Genomic DNA, 13,948 nt, shown 5'->3' on the forward strand with positions numbered 1-13,948 from the left:
CTGTGTAGTGTGGCTCTAAGTTTTAGCATGGGATTTGTGTGGCTGTCAAATGAAACTGCAGAGATTAGCAATTAAGGTATGGTTTTGCACGTTAGCTCTCATTTACACTGTGCTTCTCTGCACTGTTCCAGCAGTGCCAAGGGAAAGAGGTGGCTGCAAGAGCTGCCCGTGTTCACAGCCAGGTCTTAAAGCAGCTTTTAAAGTAGACCAGCATTCAAACAAACTGTGTGTGTGCAATGATACTGTAAAGGGAAATGAAATGCAGCAGCCTGACCCTCCTCAGTGAGAGACCAGACCCATCTCAGCATAAAATGTGCATCCAGGAGTTTTGCAGCCTGTGCTTGGTTTGCATCTGTTAAGGATTTATGTGTACCTGACTGTCATTACTTGCTGCTCTGAACTCCACTTGCACAGATGTGACTTTGATTCAGATTGGGCAACTAAAGAAGCAAATTAAGCCTTAATTGTGTTGACTGTCTTTTAGATATGAAAAGAATCCTTAGTTATTCTTTTCCAGGCCAGAGCCTTTAAAAAGACTGTCTCCAGTGGTTCTGTTTCCACTCTTTTTTTCTATTCTTGTCTCACTCATTCCTTGCCAAGGACAGTAACTTTTTGTGATTTTGATTTTGAAACAATGGAAGAACAGATTGTTCTATGCCATCAATAATGTGGCATGGGCAATTGGGTGTTGGCTAGAAGTGTCTGTGTCACAGAAAAGAGACAGTTCAAGGCCTCAGATGACAGGACTCTGAAAAATCCAAGCTGCCCTTGCTTCACTAGGAAGTGTTGTGAGGAAGAACAGGTAAATGGGACCAGCCCAACAGCCCTACTGTCTTGTGGGAGGGCTGGAGAAAGATGGTGTTCCTTCACACTTGATTATGCAGGACAGAATGCTCTCCTCGCCTTTGCATCCTTTGTCTGAGCTGCACAAGAAAAGCAGACTCGGTGGGCTCTGTGTCCATGGTAGAAGCATTTACCACTGTGTTCATCTAGTCTGGGTATACTGAACAACTTCTGAAATGCCACTGTATGGCACCCAACAGCAAAGTTATTTTTCACTCCCTCTTTTAAGTGGAGTAAAAAAACTGGGGTGTTTCTGGCACATGCGTCTGCTCCCATTCTTATTCTTCTTCTTTTTCGTTTCTGAAAATGTTCATTTTCTGCATCTCTGGCCACAGAAAAAAGTGGCTATCCAAGAACTTAATGTATGTGGATGGGTTCCTGTGTTCATCTGAGACCCTGCTGACTTCACTCAATTTCTCTTCAATAGCTGCTCTTCAATTATGCATGCTTCATTTCAGGACTGCAGTCTAATTTAGTCTAAAGTTAATTCACTGTATTCTGAACAAAGTGAATGGCAATTCAGCCCACAGGTAGTGGTGTATATGTTTGAGGGTGGAAGTGGAATCTGGTTCTTAGATTCTTTCAATTATTTTTTTGAGTCCAGCCAAAAAATGTCTATCTATGTTATATACATCACTGTGACTCAAGGAAGCAAAGGGAAAGGAGCACATTACTTCATTTCTTAAAACTTGTAAGATGAAAGCTTATTCTGAAGAATTAAGTGTCTGAAATTCTGTTGGTCTATGTATTTTCCACTGATGAAAAGCATTTTCTTGGTGTTTGAAACCGTATAGAATTCGGAAAATAGCTGTATTTCTGCACCGGGACATTACATTCACATTTACTTGGTCTGCAAAAGGCTCAGTTGGGATCATAAATACTTTTGTCTAACTTCAATCCCTTTGCTCTGTCTAGTCTGTTAAAATCAGTAGGGTAACTTGAGGCTGGTAAGTCAGACTGAGCTAATGAAGCCAAGATGTCACTTTCTGTCCTTTCTTGGCAGCTGACTCCAGGAGCTCTTTGCAGCAGAAGGCCTGTGCAATCTAGTGTGGATATGTCTGTACTGTCATCAGAATAGAGACTGTTTTCCAAAAGTTCAACCTTGAAACAATGTCAAAGCACTTCAAATAAGAGCCCTGGACCCTCTCAAGTAAGGAACAAAATTATTCCATGCTTCAGACAGACAGGAGACTGGACGAAACTACACAATATATGAGTGCATTCTTTCAGCGAAATGCATCCGTAGCATTTTCCCCAGATGCTACCTTTCCTGCCAGGTTCTTCTGGCTGATAAAGCATTCAGAACATTTATGATGATTTTCTATAAATTTAGGATGCAGAGAAATATTGCTAGCTGAAATGAATTATTTTATAAGACATTTCTGACTTTTTTTCCCCTTTGACTTGTGTCCAAAGCCATCAGTGATTTTACTGGTTTCCTAACTGACCCTGGGACAATCAAGAGGAAAACTGTCCCACTTCAACCCCCAGGGCTCTGTTACTGTGAACAATAACCCATAACAAGTATATATGAGTTTATGACTGTCCCCAAAATATTGACATACATTTTTTCACCAAACATTCCATACTCAGTCTAGCTTCGTACCTACCTCCAGTTGGAAGGCATTCTTCAAGGAGGTGGAATGCTTCTGAAATCACGAGTATAAAACCCCTGGTTTCCCACTTTGTTAATGTAACATGGGAAGCAAGGAATGCCAGGAAAGCTGGGCACATTGGATATGCCTATAGGAAATGCTAGTGAAGAAAACTTGAGGAGGATTGGGGCATGGAAATTTCACTACACTGCCGTGCCGCTGTGAGAGTAAGCTAGATGAATTCATCCTGTGGCAAGAGGGAATAGGTGATCAGCATATGCATTTCTTTCTATCCCTAAAGAACAGCACTATCCTTGGGAGGATGAGCTGAACTCTTTGGGACATGCTAAGGAAGGCCAAGTTTCTCCGTCACCTAGTAAAGATGCTACAGCATTTATAGTTCACCTTTACTATTAATTGTAGTTTAGAACTGTATTCACTTCTCTCATGCTTGTCCTTTTTTATATGGCATAACCCTTATTTTGATCAAGTAAAGTAATCATATTCTTTCACTTACTAAGTTTGTTATGGAGTTTCCTCTGGTGGGCCCAATTGCAGTCCACTGTTCATGGGGAAATGGGCAGAGGACCAGAGTCCCTGGAAGGGCAGTTGAAGAACTCTGCCTTTATAGAAGTTAGAGGAATAGAAGATGATCAATAATGCTATAAAATATAGCTGCAAATGCCAGGCAAATAAAATGACAATCATGATGGATTATTTGAACATAGCAGAATAAATAAGGGCAGACCGAGAGACTTGGAAAGTTACTGCTAACATAAAATATAGGCAACTGGGAATATTTTCTCCTTATGTCCCATATATCATTCTTTCCTTTTGAATCATATCTTCCTATTAAAAAAAAATGGAAGTGCACACACAAGTGCTGCTGAGTGTAATAGAGTTCCACCTTTAATGCAAGCCAGACATGGTTACCAGAGAGCCTGACAGAGCTTGTACAGTAGTGGTGAGCTGAAACAGCTTGGGTATTCTGTAGCTAAGGATTAGATTGATTAGAAAAAATATATGAGCAAGGAAGGTTGAGGATCAGAAGCCAGAAACTTTTCATTTCTTTGACAACTTTGAAAAGGATAGTCTCAATTCTTGGGCTGCATTACTGTTAGAAAAGTTTCTATGAGAAACAAAATTTTAGCAGCAAAGGAACCTGAAATGGGAAACTGGAGACAGTAGTGTACTACCATGAACTAAACAACTAATTAATTTGTTCAAATTTGAAAAGACAAAGAAGGAGTAATTGTATGGAAAAGTACAGAGCATGTTTTGTAGCACACGGTTAGCCACCGTTAGGACAAACATACGCCCACACAGAGTGGAACAGATCAAATCTTAGGACAAGGGGGAATGCCCTTAAGAAAGAACGCAGATTTAGATTAGATATCAGGAAGGAATTCTTTACTGTGGGGGTGGTGAGGCTCTGGGACAGGTCATCCAGAGAGGTTCTGCCCCCATCCCTGGAAGTGTTCAAGACCAGACTGGATGGGCCCCTGAGTGCCCTGGTCTAGTGGAAGGTTCCCAGCACACTGCAGGAGGGTTGGAACCAGGTGATCTTTCAAGTGTCTTCCAACCAAGACCATTCTATGATTCTGTGACTCTGTGAACTCTCAGCTATGCAGCAATTCCAAGGGAGCAAGGTCCTGAAGAAAGCAAGGACACATGGAATATAAAACATCTATAATAAGAGCATAGAAATATTTTGGGTTTAATGTGCTTAAATTTGTAAAGTAATTTTATGGTGCTTCATTTTCCATAGTAAATGAAAAAGATTGAACTTTTCTTTCTTAGAACTGACTCATTAACTACCCAGGGTGATTTGCCTGATTAGTCTTAACTATTATCTGCCTCACCAAGGCTACTTAATTTCATCATAAAACATGACAACTTCTACCTTTCTAATCCTATGCTTCTATCATATATTTTCATGTAAGTTCAGCAAATATTTGTCACTTAATCTGCAGACAGCATTAAAGACTCATACATATCTGTTCATGGCTCATATAGACTGCAGAAGGAACAGTAAAACCCTCATGTAGCTGGCTGCTGTGGGACATTTGGACTGGGTGACAGGACCTTCCCCATAAAGAAATGAGATGTGTAGTGGACCCACAATATTAAAAGAGCAGCAATAAATAATGGCTAGGGAGCATTAGTGCCATGGCTTATACGACTCTCTACCAGACCTCACCCATCAGAGCCTCCTTCAGAGCCATGCTTGCTTTTCCAGACCTGTTCCCTTCCTGCCTGCTAAAATCCATTTTCAGCCAAAAACTGCTAATAAATGTAATGCCTTAAAATAGCAGTATAATGTACACAAATGCTTGTAAGCTGTGCAGGCCCTAGCACAGTGCTACTTCTCAGGCTGCTGTTCTACTAAGTATTAGTACTATTAATGATTTATGTGGTGCCACTGAGGTGTGTGACATTTCCTAAACTTGTAAGAATGCTGGTTTAACCATAAAGTCAGAATAACTTCCTCAGTTTCACAAAATGAGGCAATGGGCCTCTGGGGGAGGTCAGTCCACCTGGAGGGTAGGTGCAGAGCTGCTTGTGGACAGGACCTCCAACATTTTAAGCATTAATTACACCTGGAATGAGACAAAAGGCATTACAAGAATTTTCCTAGAATAAAAAGACTTATTATCCATGTGTCCTTCCGAACTGGAGAAATGCAGCTTACATTTCTTTCAGTTGAAGAAGCAAGTGCAGTTTTTATAAACAGAACACCAGTGCAGAGGTGCTCTTTTCCATTGCAGCCAAGATACTACAGTATATTAACATGAAGAGGGAGTTGAGCTTTTTAAGACAAATGGAAGGAATTGAGGACAGGAAGGACCTTGGATGTAACAGCTGGAAGGAACATGACTTGTAGGAAAACAAAACAAAACCAGTTTTGGCTATTCTGAACAAGGAGAAAAAGTTCCAGAAAAAAAAAAAATTAAGAAATAACCTACTGTAAGGAGTTACTAACATAACTAAAACAAGGTCTGCACTATATGTATTGGTAAAGCCCTTCAGTGCTCTTACACACGCTTACACACGTTGCATTTATGACCAATATTATGCATTTTATTGAACCACAGAATTAGTTCAGACTACAGATTTTTCCACCTAGAAAAAGTTTGAGAATCATTCATCTGCAAATGAAAGGGTTGATGCTATAATGTCAAGGAGAAAATAAAATATTAAACAAGTCCACTTGTTTTCATCTGATCTCTTCACTTTAATAAAGAATATTTCAAAGCAGAAAGATGTTTCAAGTAAAAAAAATAGCATTTTGTTCTAAAAAACTCCATCTTTTAAATTCTCACATTGTTCCATCCCCCCTTGGAAGACATGAAATTTAATGCAAATCAATGTAAAAACAACCATTAAATTGGAATTCTGGGTCCTTTAACAGAAAGCTGTTTTTCTGAATACTTTCCATATAATGCTTTGCAGCTGTTGTGGCCAGACAAGTGTTAATTTAGAGGGCAAGAAAGAGCTGCCCTGGGAAAAGAGAGCTCTCAGTGAACGGGGGCTCTGTAACTCCCTGGCCCCACAGCTCCTCACACCCTTGGGCTGCTCCCCAGCTCCCAAAGCTGCCCCCAGCTGGGCTCACCCTGGCCACTCCTGCACCCCATTTGGCTGCCAGCACAGCTGCTCCCCCACTTCCCAACTAGGGTGGTCTCTTTTCCCTCGCCCATGACTCTTTGGATATTTACTGGAAACATGTTTTCTTGGAGGAGGGTTAATCCTTTTTCATGCAGAGCTCCCCTCCCTTTTCCCAAGAAGCTGGTTCCTGAAATCGTATTTTATTACAGATAAATAAAACACTGCTAAAATTAGGCTCAGAAAGAGAAGTAGCAGGGTTTCTTGGCTCTATGTTTTCCCCTGTGTGGTCATAATCTGTTCCAGAGAGCTGCCTCTGGTCCTTTGCCTCTCTTGTTAAACTAGTTCAGTGCGGCTCTTGGAGGCAGCCCATGTCCCTTTGTCAGGATGCATCCTTGCAGCAATTCCACATTGCATCTGTGTCTTCTACCATGCTGACAGAGAATCACAGAACCATCAAAAATGATTGGGCTGAAAGGGTCCTTAAAGATCATCCAGTTCTAACCCTCCACAATTTCCACAAGACAAGGTTGCTTAAAGCCTCATCCAACCTGTCCTGGAACACTTCCATGGATGGGGCATCTGAATTCTAGTTTCACAGCTTTCTAACCTCTGTCTCTAACTGCTTCTAAGTAAAAATCAAGGTAACAGTACTTGCCAATACTTCTTGATATTTAAAAATAAATCCCTGTTTTAAAGAACTGGTGAGATACTTTCTTAGGCTGCCTGATCAGAAAGCAAAATGATGTGTCTAATTCAGTATTGTAGCAATCTGAATTGCTGCTAGCATAGTCCAAGGTAAGGAAGCAAAAATGACCTTTGCATAATATCCACAGATGTTTTATTCAGGCATGTGGTGAGATGTTCAGGTCCCAGCACCCACACACAGAGGGTCTCGCTTTGTCTCTACAGGGGCCTGGGGGCTGACCCTGGTCTCTGGGTGGTACAAAGATGAGGGCCAATCAGGGAATAAGGAAGGAGTGGCTCAGGAACGCAGGAACAGACATAGGAACAGGGGAAGGGGTAATGGGGTCTAACAGCTTTTTGAGGGAAGCTTCTTGTGTCTCCCTAAACCAGGGAATGCTCCCCCAGGGTCTTCACAATTCCTGTTTTTTTATATTATTAAGAAAGCTTCTCTGAAGGATCAACTGAATCAACACAAAATTACAAACACAATCAAAAGCACTTATAAGACAATTTTTAAAAAATGCAAACAATTCTGAGTTTCTAATGTCTCAACAGATTTCTTGGAGTGTCTTAGAGCTGGCAGGAGGAATGCAGGTTTTCTTAGCACAGTTTATTAGGAAACTGAGTTAGGAGAAGTTTTTTCAGCAGGGATTGGTTCTCTGACACTTGAGGCAGTGTTGCTGGCCGTTAATTTGTTCTGTACAAGGTAGTGTAGGTGGTGGTGTGTCTGCTGGAAACTCCAAACAGAAATCATTAACTTTAAGAGAAAGATGGTTACTTTAGGGAAACTTTCTTTTCTCTCCCTCCCAATCACCCTCCCTCTGGTATTATGAAAGAAATCTGGGGGAAGGGATTAGTAGTGGGAGGCCATGGAAAGGGGGAAAAGGAGGTAGGAATTTGTGGGAACATAAAAAAGGAGTAATAGGACAATGGAAAGGCAAAGGGGAAAGTGGGAGGGGGGCAGGGAGGCCACAGGAATTGGGGAAGGGTATTAGAAGAAGTGGGACTTATCGGACTGGAAGGTTCTTTTGTTATGGAGGTGAACTCTTGGATGGAGGATGGCTCAACAGTGTTCTATCTTCTTTCAGATTTTAGGCTGTTGCTGGGGCTTGGTTGTTGGTTTTGGGTTTTATTTCTTTGGTAGGAGTGTGGACAACTTCTGTGATGTGTGTAATACTTCGCAGGTTTGCAGTTTGGTGCATGTTTACTACCTCGCACTGGAACTCTACTAGGTCCTGTCACATCGGCTGCTTGGGGGCCTTTTCTTCCTTGTATTATATTAAATTCCACAATTTTTCCATCTCCTAGACTGTGGAGGTATTCCTTGGGGTTATTCTTTTTTATAGCAATCTGATGAACCAACACATCTTCTTTGTTATCATTCTGGGTTATGAAGCCGTATTTGTTTTTTACATTGAACCGTTTCACTGTCCCCAAAACGTTCCCGGCAAGGATTTTTTACCTTTGCCAGTGGGTTTGTGTTTGTGTTGCTGGATGTGTTGTTGGTGTTGAGGTTGGTGCGCTGCCGTGCGGGGTTCCTCCTGCTCTCAGTGCTGGCGGCCGTGCTGGGGCCTGGCTTTTTCCTGGGGCTCTCTCTTGGCTGATGTCCACGGGCGCTGTCGGCATGGGGCTTCCAGAGCAGCAGGAGTGGCACAGGCTCCCGGGAAGGTGGGGAGTGGCGGTTTCGCTGCCAGGACTGTTGTTCTGAGCCATCCCCTGGCAGGGCTGCCCACCCACCAGTGTCACCTGCCCGCCCTCGGCCCCGGTGCTGTGGGCTGCCATGACCCAGGCTGGGCAGCGAGTATTGGCTGGCTCACCCTGGCCAAGCACAGTGGCAGCGGGATGGTCGCGGGTTTTCCACGGGGGCAGCTGTTTGGTGGGAGCAGGGACAACCCTTGCCACACACACTGTGCCTCGTGGTGCTATAGCAACTGGGGTAAACACATCCATTCTTCTGTTTACTGTCCCTTCCAGTGCTGCAAGTGCACGTGGGGTTTCTTTCCCCTTCGTAGTAAGAAACTGGTGCAGCTTTATATTGCCAATCAGAGCCTGCTCCTCTGACCCCCCTCTCTCCTGGGACTGTGGAAGCTGTGGGAGGAGGTGTGGGGACTAGAGGGTGAAAGGGGGGATTCTGTGGCCTCGTCCATGCGGTCTCCACCATCTTGAGCATGTCAATGCGAGCATGCGGCCACGGCCACGCAGTGACAGCAAACTTGGGCAGCAGGAGTGCAGATGGGAGAGCTTGGAGAAGGGGTTTTCAGCTGAGGTTCACTATTTTTTAACTGTTCCTCAAGATTTTGAATGCACATCATTATCATATTCAAAAAAGGATAGAATTCTTTATAGAGTTTTTCTTCAGGTCTTAATTTTTCTCAAACTAGTTCTCCAAAGTCATTGGTTAGGACTTAGGAAGCAAAATATAAGGAAAATGCTTAAATAACCAGTGTATAAAACACTTTAACTCTTCCTCTGAAAACCTAAAATGTTCTTGAAGAAAAGACTTTTTAAGGTGGAGGTGAACTTTTTGTTTTGCGTGGGTGAGCGTTGTTTCCATCTTAATCTAGTCTCTTCTCAACACCTGAGAGTAAAAGGAGGAAGGAACTGAAATTTCAAACTCATCACACTGGGTTAAGACAGTAAAATGTTCAGGGTGGTTTAGTGCAGATGTTTTCTAGGAGAAGAGGTCCCTGTTCGGGTGCCATTTGTAGCAATCTGAATTGCTGCTAGCATAGTCCAGGGTAAGGAAGAAAAAAGGACCTTTGCATAATATCCACAGATGTTTTATTCAGCCACGTGGTGAGATGTTCAGGTCCCAGCATCCACACACTCACTTTTTCTCACTTTTCTCTACAAGGACCTGGCGGCTGACCCTGGTCTCTGGTGGGTACAAAGATGAGGGCCAATCAGGGAATAAGGAAGGAGTGGCTCAAGAACATAGGAGCAGACATAGGAACAAAGGAAGGAGTCAGTAGAGTCTAACAGCTTTTTGAGGGAAGCTTCTTCTGTTTCCCTAAACCAGGGAATGCCTCCCCAACATCTCCACACAGTATAGAAGAAATGGTGTTCAAAGTGAAACCAAATCCTACCTTCATATATACAGTGATAGACTCTGAGCTTGCTGAGGTTGTCTTTCGAGGACTGAAGGGCTTTTTATTATAATGCATATCTTGTTAAAATATCAATTCGTGGATAATAGAAAAAATTCTAGAAAATTGATTGCTATGTCATTGTATTACAATGGCAAGGCAAGCATTTCATGTGGCAGCACATTCTCTGCAGCAGCAGCAGCAGCAGCAGCAGCAGCTCAGCACTGAGCATGATATATCTGCTGTGAGCCCAGCAGCCACCTGAACCAGTGCTGCCTGCTCTGGGGCCTCTGTGTCATCCTCTCAGCTGTCCAAAGAGCTGAAATGGCAACTGTGGATTTTCAAATTCCTGACCTCCAAAACACCCTTCTTTTTAAATTGGAGCTTAACAGGCCTCGTCCAGCAAGACCCAAAGTCTCGGCAGTTTAAAGATTAAACAAACAACAACATCCAGCTGCCCTTCCCCTTGGCAAAGACAAACAAATCCATGGTTTAATGTACTTTAAAGTAAAAAAAAAAAGCAAGAGTTATATAATTTACAACATAACTGCTTAAAAAATTGATAGATTGATTATCTTGAAAAATTGACATGATTATAGTTGAATTTTCTTCCATAAGAGAACAAGCCATATTGTACAGCTAAAAATAATGCAGGATAAAAATCTGTATATGGTTCTGGGTGGTTTTTTTCACATTTTATTCATACTTTGAATCTGGTTCTTCACTGACAAGATGATGAGGTTTAAGCCATTGCTAGTTACAATGTATGTGTGGACAAACACAAACTATTTTTATAGGAACAAATGTATAAGAAATTATTTTGCTGTTGATGCTGGAGTGGTTTTCCAGTGTGGTCTGTGCTTGACTGTGAACTGACTATTATTTCCTCTATGAAGGGCTGTTTCTGTGCCTCACTGCATCACCACAACCAATAGAAACTGAAAGCCCTAAAAGCTTCTCTAGGCTGTGGGAGCTGCAGGAGACTTGTCTCTCCTTTTTCCTTTTCTGACGGAGATTTTGCTCTTCTCAAATTAAGGAGAGGCAGAAAAATGGATACCTTACAGAGGGCAGTGGATTTCTGCATCCGCCACCAGACCACTCTGAGTTTCAGCATCGTGTCCCTGCTGACGGCTGCCAGCGAGCGCGTCTTCTCATATGTGGTGTTCAAGTGTCCCTGCAACTCTGAGAACCTGGTGTATGGCTATTCCTTCCTCTTAGCACCTGCCTTTGTCCTCTTGCTGCTCGGCTACATGATGAACGCCAGGACATGGCGCCTGTTTACCGGCATGTGCTCTCCAGAGAAGCATCCCCAATACTGTTCCTGGCGAACCTGGGCCCACTTCTGCCAGCTGTTTGTGCCAATGACAGCCAAGGCCTCGGTGGCCCCGCTCACCTGGATAGCGGTGGCCCTGCTCGGAGCCAACTTCTACGAGTGTGCGGCCAGCGGGAGCAACATGACAGCACAACTCTTCTGTAAAAATAAAGGAAATTACAGCCAAGAGCAGCTGTACAAAATGCCCTGTGATGAGGAGTTAGCAGCAGCGATGTCAAGTGTATGCCTCAGCTTTCATGCACAGTCCCAGGTAAAGCTTCACTGCTCTTCTCCTCACACTATTGGGAGGCTTCAACCCTGGCTGCTCAATGCATAGAGGTGCCTGCTGGGAACTGTAAACAGTCCTTCTCCTCATGTTATACAATATCAGGTACCAAAAGTACACGGCTAGCCAATATTCATTGGCAAAAAAAGCAGCAACAGAAAAGAAATGGGTGTATTTTTACAGTACTTTCTGGTTTTGCATGTTTGCATGGTATGGCTTGGTACTGTCATTTACAAAACCTCATGGACAGGAAACCAGCCTAGAGAATGGGACTTTGCACAGCAAGTTTTCTTCTCAATTAACTTAGACGTGGTTTGAGTTCTTCTCTTTCTCTACTTTTATGTCTTTGAATACCTCAAACTTCTGCAGATAGGCATTAGTTGAGGGGAAGCTGAGATCATTAACACAGGGGGGAAGCTGATGTCCCCTTGCAAGAGAATGGTAGCAAGGAGACATCTGGAAAGAGAAACAAATAAGAACAGCTTGTTTTACTATAAATCTCAATGCTTGAACCTCTTAATAATTTCACACTTGTATTCTAGAAGAATAGTTATAAATATAAAAATATATATCTGTCTTGTTAAAGTTTCTTGTGCTGAAAGCAAATTGCATGATCAAAACAGTAACACTTGTAGAATGTTTTTTGTTTGGTTTGTTGGCAGCACTGCAGTTTTGTTTCTACATTTGTGTGGATTTTGTCTTAACTCCAGTAGGAAAATCATGTTTTGCAACTTTTTCTCAGGAAAACATTAAGAGTTGGTTAAGGGAGTTAAGTTTATAAGAGTTAATAATAAGTTCCTGTTTCGTACAAATGCCTATTAAAACAAAAATGTGTTTTTATTTGTTAAATACTTAGCATACTGCTTCTCCAAAAAAAGGGGGCAAACTCTATACCATTGATTTTAGGTAGGATAAGAAAGGAGAAAAAACAAGGAAGCCTGACTGTTACTGACATTGCAGTAGAAATTAAAAGAAACATCCAGTCAAACAAAAATAGGAAAAGTGTGAGTGTATTTTTATTACTGACCACTATTTTTAATATCCAATCTACTTTCAACAAAATTAAGAACCAAAAAGAGCAAAAACTCCTTTTCATTTAGCACTCAATACTTTTTCATTTGAAGAAAAAGTCATCCTGGGGTAAAAGAGCATGTTGCAGGATCTCTGCCTAGAGCTTCTAGCTAAGTACCCCTGAGTAAAGGAGACACCAGCAATTACTAGGACACTTGGTTTTGATGGGACCTCTGAGACTTGTCTAAGGGTGTTAGAATCAGCTATAAAACAAGCCTGAATTCCCATATTCAATAGTCAAATCTGTGTCCTGCCTACAACACATACAGGACACAACCTTTCCTCTGCCTTGTGCAAAAACAAGCTGTTTTTGCAGGCTTAGACATCAGGGAGAGTAACTACATTCCACGAGAACATAGCCAGCAAGAGCTGTGATTTGCAGCACAAAGCACACAGAGAGATTCTGCACCCTTTGTACCATAAATGTGACCACAACTGGAGAAACTGATGGTCAGTATCTTGCCTTAAAACTTAAGAAAGCTGAATATAACTGAGTAAATCACTTCTGTCCATCTTCTCTTTTTTCGGTATTCATCCTTAATCTGACAAGATCACCTGAGGGGTGCAGAAGGTCTGTATGTCTGTCTGAATTGCATGCATGGGATCGCCTACTTTGGCAGCAAGCAGACAGTTACATGCACTCCAGGATTCTTTGCTTACAGTTTTCTTATTTTTTCAGTGTTATGTTCTGTACTCCCACATATGGCCATGCAAAACCACCAATAACCTATATATCCTTTTTTCAAGCTGATAGGATGGTTCCTGATAGTCAGCATCATGGCTCTGGCACTGATTTCAACATGTGTCACCCACTGCTTCTCCCCTGTCAGCTACCTTCAGTTCAAGTTCTGGAAAATTTACTCAAGAAAAGAACATAAACTCTTTGAGACCAAAGCCAAAGAGCATGCAAACAAGCTAGCAGAAAGAAATACAAATTGCTTTTTTGAAGCCACTGACCCAGCACCATTTCCTACTCCCAGCAATGAAGACTGGCAGAAGGTTTCGGTCTCATACACCTTTAATTCACAATCGCAGTATTACAGCGTGTTACACAAGTATGTGAACACCAACAGAGGCAACGACGCTGAATTCCAGGAAGAAGGTCAGGATCTCAATGTTATTGAATTTGTGGATGAAGCCCAGCCAAGCGTTTCAGGGTTGTAATGAAACAAATCCTTTGCCATGCTAGCAGTCTTTTAGCCCTACTGATATAAGAAGAGTCTTATTCTCTGCTCTTACTGAAATCTATGCAAGCTGAAAGCGAAAGCTAATAGTTGTAATCCTCAGTAGATTTACTTTTTGCTTAAGTACATTTAAAAGGCAGTTTTCTTATGTTGTTGTCCATTGAGAAGGGTTGTATGTAAAATAATCAGCATCCACAAAGGTATCAGCACATGTTATGTCAAATTATTACCGATACCTTAAAAGCACTTGACAGGTGGAGTGACAATACCAAACCTTATCA

General features: G+C 42.2%; 1 protein-coding gene across 1 annotated transcript; it reads left to right on the forward strand.

Moving 5' to 3' along the window:
- Positions 1–10,863: 10,863 nt before the first annotated feature.
- Positions 10,864–13,679, forward strand: LOC134416691 (calcium homeostasis modulator protein 6-like). Its single transcript, XM_063153433.1, has 2 exons — positions 10,864–11,397; positions 13,231–13,679. Exons 1-2 carry the CDS (start codon positions 10,864–10,866, stop codon positions 13,645–13,647), a joined length of 951 nt encoding a protein of 316 aa, XP_063009503.1. The 3' UTR covers positions 13,648–13,679.
- The last annotated feature ends 269 nt before the right edge of the window (positions 13,680–13,948 follow it).

Source organism: Melospiza melodia, chromosome 3 (genome assembly GCF_035770615.1).
Source record: "Melospiza melodia melodia isolate bMelMel2 chromosome 3, bMelMel2.pri, whole genome shotgun sequence".
NCBI lineage: Eukaryota > Metazoa > Chordata > Aves > Passeriformes > Passerellidae > Melospiza > Melospiza melodia.

Bases quoted from the DNA above. Each gene is read 5' to 3' on its own strand.
- LOC134416691 (XM_063153433.1), top strand. From the start codon at position 10,864: ATGGATACCTTACAGAGGGCAGTGGATTTCTGCATCCGCCACCAGACC. The intron at 11,398-13,230 runs GTAAAGCTTCAC...CCTTTTTTCAAG, and splicing joins GCTTTCATGCACAGTCCCAG to CTGATAGGATGGTTCCTGAT.